Source organism: Triturus cristatus, chromosome 7 (assembly GCF_964204655.1).
Source record: "Triturus cristatus chromosome 7, aTriCri1.1, whole genome shotgun sequence".
NCBI lineage: Eukaryota > Metazoa > Chordata > Amphibia > Caudata > Salamandridae > Triturus > Triturus cristatus.
In genome coordinates, this window is record NC_140590.1 from 60,251,936 (window position 1) to 60,268,007 (window position 16,072).

The window sequence follows — 16,072 nt, forward strand, 5'->3', positions numbered from 1 at the left end:
CCTCAAATGAGAGATCAGGTAGAGAAGGGTCCAAACATGACTGACAGTGCTCCTCAAATGAGAGATCAGGTGGAGGAGGGTCCAAACATGACTGACAGTCCTGATCCAAAGAGAACTCATGTGGAGGAGGTTCCAAACATGACTGACAATCCTGCTCCAATGAGAGATCAGGGGAAGGAGGGTCCAAACATGATTGACAGTCCAGCTCCAATGAGAGAGCAGGGGGAGGAGGGTCCAAACATGACTGACAGTCCTGCTCCAATGAGAGATCAGAGGAAGGAGGGTCCAAACATGACTGACAGATCTGCTCCAATGAGAGATTGAGGGAAGGAGGGTCCAAACATGACTGACAGACCTGCTCCAATGAGCGATTAGGGGAAGGAGGGTCCAAACATAACTGACAGCTCTGCTCCAATGAGAGATCAGGTGGAGGAGGGTCCAAACATGACTGACAATCCTGCTCCAATGAGAGATCAGGGGAAGGAGGGTCCAAACATGGCTTACAGTCCTGACCCAATGAGAGATCAGGGAAAGAAGGGTCCAAACATGGCAGACAGTCCAGTTCCAATGAGAGATCAGATGGAAGAGGGTCCAAACATGACTGACAGCCCTGCTGCAATAAGAGATCAGATAGAGGAGGGTCCAAACATGACTAACAGACCTGCTCCAATAAGCGATTAGGGGAAGGAGGGTCCAAACAAGACTGAAGTCCTGCTCCAATGAGAGATCAGGGGGTGGGGGGTCCAAACATGACTGTGGGGGTCCAAACATAGGTGCCAGTCCTGCTCCAAAGAGAGATCAGTGGAAGGAGGGTCCAAACGTCACTGACAGTCCTGCTCCAATGAGAGATCAGGGGAAGGAGGGTCCAAACATGACTAACAGACCTGCTCCAATAAGCGATTAGGGGAAGGAGGGTCCAAACATGACTGACAGTCCTGATCCAATGAGAGATCAGGGGAAGGAGGGTCCAAACATGGCTGACAGTCCTGATCCAATGAGAGATCAGGGGAAGGAGGGTCAAAACATGGCAGACAGTCCAGCTCCAATGAGAGATCAGGTGGAAGAGGGTCCAAACATGACTGACAGCCCTGCTCCAATAAGAGATCAGGTAGAGGAGGGTCCAAACATGACTAACAGACCTGCTCCAATAAGCGATTAGGGGAAGGAGGGTCCAAACATGACTGACAGTCCTGCTCCAATGAGAGATCAGGTGGAGGAGGTTCCAAACATGACTGATAGTCTTGATCCAATGAGAGATCAGGGGAAGGTGGGTCCAAACATGACTGACAGTCCTGCTGCAATGAGAGTTTAGGTGGAGGAGGGTCTTGATCCAATGAAAGATCAGGTGGAGGAGGGCCCAAACATGACTGACAGTCCTGATCCAATGAGAGATCATGGGAAGGAGGGTCCAAACATGGCTGACAGTCCAGCTCCAATGAGAGATCAGGTGGAAGAGGGTTCAAACATGACCGACAGTCCTGCTCCAATAAGAGTTCAGGGGAAGGAGGGTCCAAACATGACTGACAGTCCTGCTGCAACGAGAGGTTAGGTGGAGGGGGGTCCAAACATGACTGACAATGCTCCTCCAATGAGATATCACGTGGAGGAGGGTCCAAACATGACTGCCAGTGCTCCTCCAATGAGAGGTCAGGTGGAGGAGGGCATAATATGACTGACAGTCCTGCTCTAATAAGAGATATGGGGAAGGAGGGTCTAAACATGACTGACAGTCCTGCTCCAATAGGAGATCAGGGGGAGGGGTGTCCAAACATGACTGACAGACCTGCTACAATGAGAGATTAGGGGAAGGAGGGTCCAAACATGACTGACAGTCCTGCTCCAATGACAGATCATGGGAAGGAGGGTCCAAACATGACTGACAGTCCTGCTTCAATAAGAGATCAGGGGAAGGAGGGTCCAAACATGACTGACAGTCCTGCTGCAATGAGAGTTTAGGTGGAGGAGGATCCTGATCCAATGAAAGATCAGGTGGAGGAGGGCCCAAACATGACTGACAGTCCTCCTCCAATGAGAGATCAGGGGAAGGAGGGTCCAAACATGACTGACAGTCCTGCTCCAATAAGAGATCAGGTGGAGGAGGGTCCAAACATGACTGACAGTGCTCCTCAAATGAGAGATCAGGTAGAGAAGGGTCCAAACATGACTGACAGTGCTCCTCAAATGAGAGATCAGGTGGAGGAGGGTCCAAACATGACTGACAGTCCTGATCCAATGAGAGATCATGTGGAGGAGGTTCCAAACATGACTGACAATCCTGCTCCAATGAGAGATCAGGGGAAGGAGGGTCCAAACATGATTGACAGTCCAGCTCCAATGAGAGAGCAGGGGGAGGAGGGTCCAAACATGACTGACAGTCCTGCTCCAATGAGAGATCAGAGGAAGGAGGGTCCAAACATGACTGACAGATCTGCTCCAATGAGAGATTGAGGGAAGGAGGGTCCAAACATGACTGACAGACCTGCTCCAATGAGCGATTAGGGGAAGGAGGGTCCAAACATAACTGACAGCTCTGCTCCAATGAGAGATCAGGTGGAGGAGGGTCCAAACATGACTGACAATCCTGCTCCAATGAGAGATCAGGGGAAGGAGTGTCCAAGCATGACTGACAGTGCTCCTCCAATGAGAAGTCAGGGGGAGGAGGATCCAAACAAGACTGACAGTCCTGCTCCAATGAGAGATCAGGTGGAGGAGGGTCTAAACATGACTGGCAGTGCTCCTCCAATGAGAGATCAGGGGAAGGAGGGGCCAAACATGACTGACAGTCCTGCTCCAATGAGAGATCCTGTGGAGGAGGGTCCAAACATTACTGACAGTCCTACTCCAATGAGAGGTCAGGTGGAGGAGGGTCCTATAAACACAAACCTGCCAGAAATCTCTACAGATACAGAATCCAGTGCCAAGAGGCTTGACCTTGTTTTCAGATGTTCCTTGGTGGGTAATGGCCCCAATCTCATATTTCCTTTTTGTCTTTCTTGCAGATGCCCCAACGGTGAAGATCAACCCTTCGCAAGCGGTCCTCCGGGAGGGGGACAACCTGGGCCTCACCTGCTCTGTGACTGGCAACCCTCGGTGAGTAACCAGGAGACTGGGCTAACATATGGTGATGTCTAGGAACTTGATCCAGAGGAGGGGCTGGGGGAGGAATTAACAAGCACTGCCACCGACCAAGAAGGAAATACTATATTTAAGGCAATTAATCATTGGGGGGTGGGGGTGGGGGGTTTAGCATTGAATGAGGAGGAGAGAAGACCTCTAGGCAGAGGGTCTCACACCTGCTCGCGGACCTTTGACAGAGTTGTAACTACCTTTACTTGTGTCGGCACATTGATGCTTTTAGTCTACTGATGGGGGCTGTGACTTGTTCTTGTATCGCTGCCTGCTTGTTTTTCTTCTTTTTCGCCGTTTCCGCCGCCACTGCCCCGGTCACTCTTTCCCCTCCTCCCGCTTCCCTGTTCCGGTCCCCGCAGTCCCGCCTCCCCTCACTGCCCATTGGCTACCCAGCCTCCCGCCTCCCTGCTGACCCTCCCTCCGGGCTCCTACTTATGACGCCCCTTCCGCGACCGCGCAGCGGACGCGCGCAGCGGGAGCGCCGATTGAGCGCCGAAGGTGCGCCAAAGGTAAGCCCGTCTGCGCCCGTCCGCGCCTGGACCGCGCCCAGCGCCAGACTCCCTGGTCCCCGCGCCCGCCAGCCCCCCCGCAGGATCTACGACTTCGCTACGCTCATCGCACTCAAAACCGCCCGAGCCCCCGGATGCTACCGAGCGTCCCCGCGACGCACCCATGGACCCTTCACCTGCCGATCCTGCAACTTCTCTTGCCTCCAAACAAGCACCACGCCCACCAAGACGGACAACAGCAACCACCTCAAGTGCATCCTGCTCAACACCCGCTCCGTCCACAGACACGCCGTGGAACTCTGGAACCTCCTCGACACCGCATCTCCGGACGTCGCCTTCCTCACGGAAACCTGGATGAACGACTCTTCAGCCCCCGACATCGCCATAGCCATCCCGGACGGCTACAAGATCATCAGGAAGGATCGCGTCAACCAGACCGGAGGAGGCATCGCCATCGTACACAAGAGCACCATTCGCATCTCGACTGACTCCATCGACGTATTCAACGCCGCCGAATACCTGCACTTCCAGATCCACACCGACCCCAAGACTACCCTCAGAGGCACCCTCATCTACAGACCCCCGGGACCACGCGCACAGTTCTGCGAAGACATCGCCGACTTCATCAGCCCTCACGCCCTCCCCTCCGCCGACTACATCCTCCTCGGGGACCTCAACTTCCACCTGGAGAACAACAATGACCACAACACCACCGCCCTGCTGGATAACCTCGCCAACCTCGGACTTCAGCAACTGGTCAACACCCCCACCCACTTCGCCGGCCACACGCTCGACCCACTCTTCTCGTCCAGCAAGCACGTCACCTTTAGCCACTCCACCGGACTTCACTGGACCGACCACAGCTGCGTCCATTTCAGCTTCAGAAAGAACACGGTCCACAATCACCCGAAGCAGGCTCCCCACAGAAACTGGAGCAAGATCACCGCCGACCAGCTCGCCACCTCCCTCAGCCAGAGCCCACCTGCCAGGACCACGGACCCTAACACAGCTGCCCTCGACCTCACGCAGTGGCTGACCTCCTGTGCCGACGACCTCGCCCCACTGAAGAACCCCCCCTCCAGACCCAGAAGCAAGAAGGCCCCCTGGTTCACCGACGAACTCAAGGACTCCAAGAAGGCCTGCCGCACCCTCGAGAAGGCCTGGCTCCTCAACAAGACCGCCGACAACAGAACAGCACTCAAACTCGCCACTCGCAGACATCACCAGCTCATCCGCACCACCAAGAAGAAATCTCTGCGGGAACGACTGGACAAGAACGCCCATGACAGCAAGGAGCTCTTCAACATCGTCAAGGAGTTCTCCAACCCCAGCACCGGCAACAACGACATCACTCCCTCACAGGACCTCTGCGACTCCCTCGCCTCGTACTTCCACCGCAAGATCGCCGACATCCACAACAGCTTCGACATTTCACCCCCGCACCCATCGGTTGTACCTTCGCGCCCCGCCGCCACCCTCCAGACATGGACCGAGGTGACCCCCGAAGACACGTCACGCATGATGAACACCATCCACTCCGGATCTCCGACCGACCCGTGCCCCCATCATGTCTTCAACAAGGCAGCCTCTACCATCGCACCCCACCTCCGAGACATCATCAACACCTCCTTCAACACAGCAACCTTCCCGGAGAGCTGGAAGCACGCCGAACTCAGCGCTCTGCTGAAGAAACCAACAGCGGACCCGACCGACCTCAAGAACTACCGCCCCATCTCGCTCCTTCCTTTCCCGGCCAAAGTCATCGAGAAGGTCGTCAACAAGCAACTGGCAGCCTTCCTCGAGACGAACGGATCCCTCGACCCATCACAGTCCGGATTCAGAGCCAACCACAGCACCGAGACAGCCCTCATCGCAGCCACCGACGACATCCGAGCCCTGCTCGACAACGGCGAAACAGCGGCACTCATCCTCCTAGACCTCTCCGCAGCATTTGACACTGTCTGCCACCGCACACTAGTCCAACGCCTCAACGACACCGGCATCCAAGGGAAGGCTCTGGAATGGATCATCTCATACCTCTCCGGCAGAACACAGAGAGTACGCCTCCCTCCGTTCCGCTCCGAGGCCACCGAAGTCATCTGCGGCGTCCCGCAAGGATCGTCGCTCAGCCCTACTCTCTTCAACATCTACATGAAACCCCTCGCTGCCATCGCACGCCAACACAACCTCAACATCATTTCCTACGCCGATGACACCCAGCTGATTCTCTCCCTCTCCAGAGACCCCGACACCGCCAAAGCCAGCCTGCACGAAGGGATGACAGACGTCGCTGAATGGATGAACATCAGCCGCCTGAAACTGAACACGGACAAGACAGAAGTCCTCACTCTGGGACCATCACCCTCCGCATGGGACGACTCCTGGTGGCCCCCGGCACTAGGCACCGCACCTGAACCGACGGACCACGCACGCAACTTGGGCGTCATACTGGATTCCTCCCTATCGATGACCAGACAAGTCAACGCCGTCTCCTCAGCTTGCTTCCACAACCTCCGCTTGCTCCGAAAGATCTTCCGATGGATCCCGACCGAGACCAGGAAGACGGTCACCCACGCTCTCGTCACCAGCAGACTAGACTACGGAAACACCCTCTACGCCGGTACTACAGCCAAGCTTCAGAAAAGACTTCAGCGTATCCAGAACGCCTCCGCCCGACTCATCCTGGACGTCCCCCGACGCAGCCACATCTCGTGCCACCTGAGAGACCTGCACTGGCTCCCTGTCAACAAGAGGATCACGTTCAGACTCCTCACCCACGCACACAAGTCCCTCCACGACCTAGGCCCAGGGTACCTCAACAGCCGCCTCACCTTCTACACGCCCACCCGCCGGCTACGTTCCGCTAACCTCGCCCTCGCCGTCGTCCCTCGCATCCAGAGAGCCACCGCTGGAGGAAGGTCATTCTCCTACCTGGCAGCTAAGACTTGGAACTCCCTACCCGTCCACCTGCGGATGACCCAGGACCACCTGGCCTTCAGGAAACAGCTCAAGACCTGGCTGTTCGAGCAGTAGCAGACCCCCTTCCCCAAGCGCCTTGAGACCCTTACGGGTGAGTAGTGCGCGATATAAGTTCCATGATTGATTGATTGATTGATTATCCAATGCTACATGCATCGGTATGCTTGGTAAGGACGACAATCTTCCTAAGGAACCATGCAGTGTGCTAGACCATCCCTGGTCTAGGCAAGATCGCTGTAAATGTTTACTAACAATGCTTGCTGCACCCTAGCTTGCCTTATTCTGCTTGGGGGCAAACATTCTTTTTAACAAAAGCGTCTTGGATCTGTAGAGTTCTCATTTGAGGGCTGGATTTTCCAGTGCTGGTATCTGAATATTGTTCCACTGTGACCTCTTTAACTTCAAGAGCTGCCCTTCGTGGGCACAACATTGAAATAGACAGAGGAGCACGTGCTGATGATGCCACATAAGACAGAGTCCGAACACACAAAGATACACAAAGATACTAGCCTTTTGTAAACGTGCTTCTTAAAATGGTGTTGGTTACATTGTCGCCAAGCGCGGTGCGCTCCGATATGGGCCACAAGCTTTACCAAGTTTGCAGAACATGTTCATGTCTACAAGAAGTCTGCCTGTGACTCGCAAGGAGTCGCAACGATGGTGTCGTCCAGCCGCCATGTCGGAGATGATCAAGGTGCAGAGTGTTCAAACGTGAGGGTCTGGATGACTAGGCTGACCTCATAGGAGTCAACGCTCCAAATGATGGCTCAAGAACCAGGGATCAATGCCATATGCGGACTTATGGGCAGTGCCCAAAGCTGCCCAAACCTATGGAAGCCACTCTTGCTAGCATTGAGATCTAGTTAAGTTTCATGAGTAAGGTGTGGCCAACCTCAGGGGCCCGAATGCAACTCGATCAGTTTTTTGCAGTGAGTGCCAGTGGCCTGCGCCAACAGTCACCGGCATAAACTAAGTACTGCCTCACATGCTCATCACCTACAGTGTGGCAAAAACTGTGCAGGGTGACAATAGGGAAGTCAGGGCCCTCTTTAGTGTTTGGCCGTGTCGGGCACAGTCTTAAGTCGATGGTGCTCTCACAGGGGCAAACTCACAGGTCTCTCACTCGATTTACAGACGGGGACACACCAGGCTTACACCAGCAGAGCCCACCTGCCAAGGAGCTGCTAAGTCATGGTGACATTTTTCCCTTTTTCTTAAAAGGAGGGACTGCAGCCACTCATTTCCCATGCTCAAACCAGCTGCTCTAGGCATGGCTCACAGGGGCAGGACCAATGCAGAATGGCACCGGGGGCGTTTTTTTTTTTTCAAAAGAAAGCATACTCCTGCTTTGGTACTTTAAACATGAGCGGGCACTTTAAACATGGTGGCCATTGGCTAAACCTTCAATGCTCTAAAGGGAGACACCCTGGCAGCTGTTCCCTTTACGGCACAGAGATCCCTGCAACACAGGTGGAGATTTCTACCTAGAGCTGGGCGATCCTCCGCCCTCCTGGCCCACTGGTGGACCATCCGACAGGGTCTAAAGAAGGCTCCCAAAACACTGGACCAGGCTTTAGAAATGCCTACAGCTGGTCCCCTCTTTCAAATGGGGCAAGAAAATTGCACAGGTGGCCTCAGCTGCTAGCCTCTGTCTGCGCCTGCAGCTAAGGTGGGGATTCCTGTCTTACTGCCTTTAAGTCGCTCATCTGGTACCACCTTATGGTCATAAATGAGTGGGAGCATTTACAGGGTAAGGCGGAGAAAGCCGGTGCACCTACTTGTACTTACCGTGTGCTACAGGGTGTCATATAATGCCGCAGAGGCATAACTCAGGCAAAGCACCGTGAGCGGGGACTCTCCAGGGTCTGCGATGCACCCTGCGTGGCACCAAACAGCGTCTGGTGCATGACCTTGGTGAGACGATGGAGACGACCTGTCACCAGGGACAGAGCTTCAGGTTGGGCGTTTGGGGTGTGACACCCCCTCTAATTAATGCATTCTCTAGTAAATAGTTGGGGTCGGGTATAGTGAGCTCCATGTCAGATTTCACTTGGGATTTTTATATACACACAGACATAAGCACACACACTCTTGTCTCTGTTTTAAAGGTCTTAAAAATGGGTATTTACATTTTTTTTTAGTTGTAAGTACCCCTGACAATCCGCACGCTTCTCCCTTCCTACTGCTCCTTAAGCTCTGGTTGTCGTATAATGTATGTAAGAACTCAAGACCTGAATGTCGATGAAAGTTAAACCTTCTGCAATAAGCATTGTGACACTTTGGCTATTGTCTTTTATACCATACACTTCTCTTCTGGCCCCAATGGCCAATGGTGATATATGGCCATTAACTTGAAATGCTGCTCTTTGGATTTGATATTTATTTTGTATTACCAGATTTACAAATGTGCATACAATCTTTTATTAACCCTTATATTTTAATCCTTACATTTTATTAATATGATGTTACGGTTTTAATTTACTGTATAATAAAAGAAAAAAAACTCAAGACCTGGCTGTTTGAATGATTAAACCCCCTTGCAGCAGGTAACATCTCCAGCGCCTCGAGACCCTCACGGGTGATTTGTAGCGCTCTATAAATGTATGATTGATTGATTTATTGATTGAACCAGCATGATTGTTGGGAAATCCAAAGCTCATCCCTCACCCCAATCTCACAGGCCAAGCCACGCCCTTCCGGTCACATATGTCACAGTGATCACAGCCACGTTAGCAGCTCCAAAGCCCCTAAAAAGAGATTGAGCCCTGGGCTTAGCTTGTGTTTGTTAGCATCGTGTCCGAAGTATTGACTATCGGTGGCTTGAGAGATAAGATGTGGGGGCCCTGCTTGTCTCCTTTGTGTGTGAGTTTAATAATTTTACCTGCAGAAATACAGTTTTCTTGAACACGTTTGTGATTGGCTGGCATATTCACAATCAGAGTCGATCTTTTATTGATTTTCTTTATGCTACAACAATGCCAGAGAAAGCCTTTCCATTGACTGTGGAGCATTGATTTGCATAAACCCTAGCAGGGTGCCATGCTGACAGCTGTGTGTGCTGTGACGTGGTATTGATCGCTTTGTAAATGGGAACCTTCGTCTAAGTGTCTGCTCCACCCCCCTCTTGTAGCAGCGATGTAATCGATTTTCCCTGTTACAGCAAACTGTCACTGTGTCAAAGATAATCCCAGTGTGAGGTGAGGACCCCTGTGAGAGGCTGCTGTGGTTTCATCACACGAGTGTTGCGTGGCACCAGAAGGGAGCTAGTCCGACAGGAACTGGGTGGTCCCAGGGTGAAGTGGGCTGGTGAACGGAGGCGAGGGAGCTTTGATTTGGTGCCGGAATACTGTCGCCTAGGTCCATGGTTTTGAAAGGTGCACACATGAAGAGGCCCGTACCTAGACAGGTGCATACCTGGAAATGTGAATACTGGGAGAGGGCCACACCTGGAAAGGCCTCAGTGCTCAAATGTTATAGAGGTATTCACTAGGCCCATGTTTATAAAGGCCCACACCTGGAGAGGCCTCCACGGTCACACATGGTATTCACTAGGCCCATGTTTATAAAAGTCCACACCTGGAAAGGTTTCCACGGTCACACATGATATTCACTAGGCCCATGTTTTCGAAGGTCCACACCTGGAAAGGCCTCCACGATCACACATGGTATTCACTAGGTCCATGTTTTTAAAGGCCCACGCCTGGAAAGGCCCCCACGGTCACACATGGTATTCACTAGGCCCATGTTTTCGAAGGTCCACATCTGGAAAGGCCTCCACGGTCGCACATGGTATGCCCTAGGCCCATGTTTTTAAAGGCCCACGCCTGGAAAGGCCCCCACGGTCACACATGGTATTCACTAGGCCCATGTTTTCGAAGGTCCACATCTGGAAAGGCCTCCACGGTCACACATGGTATTCACTAGGCCCATGTTTTTAAAGGCGCACACCTGGAAAGGTTTCCACGGTCACACATGATATTCACAAGGCCCATGTTTTTAAAGGCCTACACCTGGAAAGGCCCCCACGGTCACACATGGTATTCACTAGGCCCATGTTTTCGAAGGTCCACATCTGGAAAGGCCTCCACGGTCGCACATGGTATTCACTAGGCCCATGTTTTCAATGGTCCACACCTGCGAAGGCCTCCGCGGTCACACATGGTATTCATTAGGCCCATGTTTTTAAAGGCCCACGCCTGGAAAGGCCCCCACGGTCACACATGGTATTCACTAGGCCGATGTTTTTAAAGGCCCACTCATGGGAAGGCCACCGCAGTCACCTGGTATTTACTAGGCCAATGTTTTTAAAGGCCCACGCCTGGAAAGGCCCCCACGGTCACACATGGTATTCACTAGGCCCATGTTTTTAAAGGTCCACACCTGGAAAGGCCACCACGGTCACACATGGTATTTATTAGGCCCATGATTCCAATGGTCCACTCCTGGAAAGACCTCCACGATCACATGGTATTAACTAGGCCCATGATTCTAAAGGTCCACACGTGGACAGGCCTCCACGGTCACATGATATTCACTAGGCCCATGTCTTTAAAGGCACACACCTGGAACGGCCATGGAGGTCACATGATGGCAATATATTTACTAGGTCCATGTTTTTAATGGTCCACACCTGGAAAGGCCTAGGAGGTAACATCTTAGCATGGTATGTTCTAGGTCCATGTTTTTAAAGGCCGATCCCTGGAAAGTTCGGGGTGTTTCACGTCTTAGCATGGCTTACTGACCATCTTTGGAGCGTGTTTCGGGGGGTTATGTTGGTGGTCTCCTGACAGGAATCACTGTTGACTTGTGGAGCATGTCTGGAACCAACTGACCGGTCATGTCTCACAACTCGCTGTTTATCTTGTCTGGAGCATGGGTGGTCACATTTTAGTATGGAATAGATAGGCGGGTGGATCATGTCCGACAGGGTCAGCCCGCCGGCCAAGTGCACTACTAAACAGTCGTCACTCATGGCCGATTGTGTATGAACCTCGATAATCAGTCCTTCTTTGCCCCAAAAATAAGAAAATGCAGGGTGATAACGTGTTAGCACAGGCCACTCTTTCTGTATTGGGACATGTCTGAGATGGTCACTTCTTAGCATAACTCATTTGCTGTATGTCTGAAACAGAGAAAGTGTAACACGGCCCTGCATCTTTGTGAATCATGCCTGGAACAGAGAGAATGGTCCCATCTCACCAAATGTTACTTTTGTAGGTCTGGCTTTTCAGTGCTACCTTTGCGCGACCTTATGTGATCGATAGGGAAGGAGCTTTTAAGAAGTTGTTCTTGGACAGTGGTTGTAGCCCCGCCCATGTTCATCCTCCTTCTTGGAACAATTGATGGGTCAGACGTTGTGTACATCTGGTGAAAAAAGAGCGCTTGCGCCGCCCTTTATGCCTTGCTGGAAATCTTCCACTTCGCACAGTAGGGCTGAGTTGGAGATAAGCCAATGACACCACGTGTTAGATGAAATAGGTCCAATCCGTTTATTACGAAATGTTATGACAATAGCAGTACGCCTGGCTTGTTTGATGTGAAAAGCATATATTTATACCAATAGGCCTTCAAGTGTTGCCTGTTATTATAAAGGGCTAAAGACTGTAGGTATGGTGTCCCATGGAATCTCAAAGGTTATTAGAGTAGGCAAGGGTTCCCCGACAAACCCAAGCAGCGGAGGGTTCGCACTGTGATGGGCCTTGTCAGGCTCTCGCTGGAGCTGTATTCTGCTTTGCTGACTGGATGTTTGCACATAGTTGTCATGTTAAGATTGTATGCCTGATAGCTGTCTTGTAGGAAGGCTCACATTCCGTAGGCCTGCGTTGGTTATGATGACAACTCATTGATAAAGGCTGTGGGCCGGATTGCATATTTGGGAGTAGGTATGCCAGATGCCATCAGCGTGATCTGTTTATGTAGAAAAAGTATAACTCAGGCAGTGAAGCTGACATATGTTATGTTATGTTATGTTATGTTACCTGTTTTGTAGAGCGCAACAGCTGCCCCAGCGACGGGGCGTCCCGGCGCTAGAACCGTAAACCAATCTACTGGATGCGAAAGAGGGACCTACGGGGCGGGAAATAGATGGGTTTTAATCGCTCTTCGGAAGGCTAGCAAATCATCCATGCAGCGGATGTGGAGAGGGAGGGAGTTCCACAGTTTGGCCCCCAGTAGCTTGAAAGAGCGACCTCCGATGCGACAGAATTTCGTCTGGGGTATCAGAGCTAGATGCTGCCCCATAGACCGGAGGTTCCGTTTGGGTTTATAGGGGGTCAGCAGAGGACGGAGAAACTCTGGGCCTTCATTTTTCAAGATCTTAAAGGAAAATATGAGGGCCTTGAACTGGATACGGGCTTCTATGGGCAGCCAGTGAAGTCTGTACATAGTTGCTCTCACTGAGCACCTTCTTGGAAGGCCTACTATCGCTCTAGCCGCCGAGTTCTGGATTCGTTGGAATCTTTTTATCTCAGCTTTATTAGCTCCCAGCAACAGGACGCTCGCATAGTCCAGTCTTGACAAGATAGTAGACTGCACTATGAGTTGTCGTGTCTTGGGGTCGAAATAGCCTAGGATGGGGTATAGGCTTCTCAGAAGTCCAATGCAGGTTGCGGCAACTTTTTTAGTGTGCGATTGGAAGCTCAGGGTCGAGTCCAGCCATACCCCTAGATTTTTTACTAAGTTTTTTGGAGGGGGTGCTGGGCCCAGGGACTGAGGCCACCATGAATCGTTCCAGTTATTGCTGTTTTTTCCCATTATCAGTACCTCGGTTTTGCCACCGTTCAGTTGGAGGCAATTTGCTGTCATCCACTTGGCGACAGCAGACAGTCCATCCCTGAAGTTGGTGGCTTCCGGGGAGGGGGCCTCACTAAGGCTGATGACTAACTGAGTGTCGTCAGCGTACAACACCATTGTGAGGCCCCATATCTTAGCAACCTCCGCCAAAGGTTGCATATATAGATTAAACAGGGAGGGACTGAGAGCCGAGCCCTGTGGGACACCTTGTCCTATGTCTTGGGGTTTGGAGATAAACGGGGGGGCAGAAACCCTGAATGATCTGCTGGTTAGGAATGACCGAAACCATTGGAGCGCTGAGTCCACGATTCCTATATTTTCCAGGCGTTTTAGCAGAATGGCATGGGACACCGTGTCAAAGGCCGCGCTGAGATCGAGCAGTATCAGCGCGGCACTTTTACCGGTGTACCATGAAAAACATATGTTAAAGTCAATAGGCCTTCAAGAGTGGATTGTTAGTACACTGTGGTGACGACTGCAGGCAGCTTTTTGTAAATAAACAGCGGGAACTCTTCAAGATTGTTAATTCCTTTTTGTCCCCCAGTGCAATTTAAAACCACCTTACTCCTTCAGCTCACGTGTGTGAGGAGCTATCTGACTTCTGTTTTTTAATAAAAACAAAACGATTTATCATCCGTTTCCCAGTCAGTGGGTGCCACCATCGACCTTGGTTGGGAGTTTTTCTTCTGCCCTCTTTTGTCCAATTTTGAACCTATCTCCTTGGAGGACTCATCCTGTATAATGGCCAACTGTAAATCTCGCTCGCCTCTCGACCAGTGTCCTCCCCAGCCTCAAATTAGCCACTACGCTTGTTGATCCCACCCTGAAGAAGGTGATGAATTCCTCCTGGGAGTCCGCCAATGTACTGAGCAGCTGGAAGCAGGGCCTCCTGCTCCCCCTGCTAGAAAAAAACCACACTGACCCTAGGGTGCTCAGTAACTTCAGACCAATCTCACTCCTACCTGAAGTAGCAACAATGTTGGCGAAGCTAGTCGATACACAACTCTCCCATTTTCTGGAGTGAAATCATCTTTTACATGATAACATTACATAACATAACAGGTGTATTTGTAAAGCACACGATTACCCGCAGGTGTCCTGGCGCTGAATAACAGATGTTTATTGTTACCCAACTCAATGGTACTCATTTTATCGACCTCAGATGGATGAAAGGCTGAGTGGACCCGCCGGGATTTGAACCTGTGACCATGAGGTCGAACACAGGCCCCTGCGGTGGCTGCTTTAGTCCACTGAGCCACCAGACTCAATCTGTTTTCCGTGCAAGGTTCGGCATAGACTCCGCTTTATTGGAGGTTTCAGAATTCATAAAGGGCAATCTCGATCAGAAAGCGGCGGCGATGGCAGTCCTATTGGATTTATCGTCAGCTTTCAATACGGCACCTCAGTCTATTCTTTTTAACAGGCTGAGGAGAACTGAAGTCCATGGGTATGGTTTGGCCTGGATTAATGCATATCTTGAAGGCAGAACACAAGCGGTATTTCTTTTCCCCCTTTTACCTCAACCACAAAGCCACTTGATTGTGGAGTTCCTCACGGCTCTGCCTGTTCACTTTTTATGTGGAGCCTCTTGCTAACTTTGTAGAAGTTGGGGGCCTGCGGGTGATTTCCTATGCTGATGATACTCAGGTACTTCTGTCCTTTCAGGATAATTATGGAGAGCTTTTAGTTCTTGTAAGCTTTGCTTGGAATCCGTCAGTGAGTGCATGAATGGCATTTGCCTTGAATTAAACTCTGATAAAAAATAAATTCTCTTCTTTGGCATCAGTCATTTTCCAGGCTCCCATAACTGGTGGCCTTCAGAGTTCGGTGCCCCTCCCCATACCATCTTCGATTGCGACAAATTTAGGCTTGTAATTCAACTCTACCCTGTCTCTGAACTGCAGGTAAAAGCTGCCTCTGCAAGTTGCTTTTCAACTCTGAAATCTCTTAGGAGGATGCTACATCTGGAAGCGGAGGTCCCCGGAAGACTATTGTCCACTCTCTGGTCACTTCCCAGTTAGACAATGCTACCAGTGTATATCTGGGCCTGACATCCTTTTTGTTGCATCATCTGTAGATCCTTCAAACTGCTGCACTTTGTCTTATCCTAGAGATACCTGCGCCTAGCAGTGCCTGTCTCAGTGCGCAGACTACATTGGCTGCCCATTGCCAAACAAATCAATTTGAAGGCACTTCTTTTTGCGCATAGAGCCTTTGAGTAGGGGTGGGCGGAATTTGCGAAATTCACTTTTGCAAATTATCGCGAAAATGTTAAAAATCTCCGCAAACACGCAAAAATATCGCGAAAATGCTGAAGTTTTTTTCCAGCCCGTTCACGTTATTTTCTGCGTGGTCGCGGCTCGCCAACTTACCCATGCGGTTGCTCGCGGGCGCGGCCATCTTGTTTTCACTTGTCTCGCGGTGCGTGATCGCAAGAAGAAAGACGTGATCGCGCAACGAATGATGTTACTGCGGGCGTGAACTGTCGCGAGACAGCGCAAATGGCTACCAACAATCCAACATCTCATGGAGAACGCGACCGGATCGGGAAAACTTGTCGGCGAACGCGGGGATTCAGGTAAGGCGATCGCGCGCACGCATGAATGTATTATTTTACAGCTCGAGCAAGCAAAAAATTTCCGGTGAAATGCGGATTGCGGAAA

The 16,072-nt window shown here is 51.4% G+C and overlaps 1 protein-coding gene across 3 annotated transcripts in view; it reads left to right on the forward strand.

Moving 5' to 3' along the window:
- Positions 1-16,072, forward strand: part of CADM4 (cell adhesion molecule 4) — a 1,244,810-nt gene that overhangs the window by 1,097,539 nt on the left and 131,199 nt on the right. For all 3 annotated transcript variants that reach the window (XM_085615631.1, XM_085615632.1, XM_085615633.1), the window contains exon 6: positions 3,000-3,090. In XM_085615631.1, the coding sequence (XP_085471757.1) occupies positions 3,000-3,090 (91 nt within the window). The remainder of the gene's footprint in view (positions 1-2,999; positions 3,091-16,072) is intronic.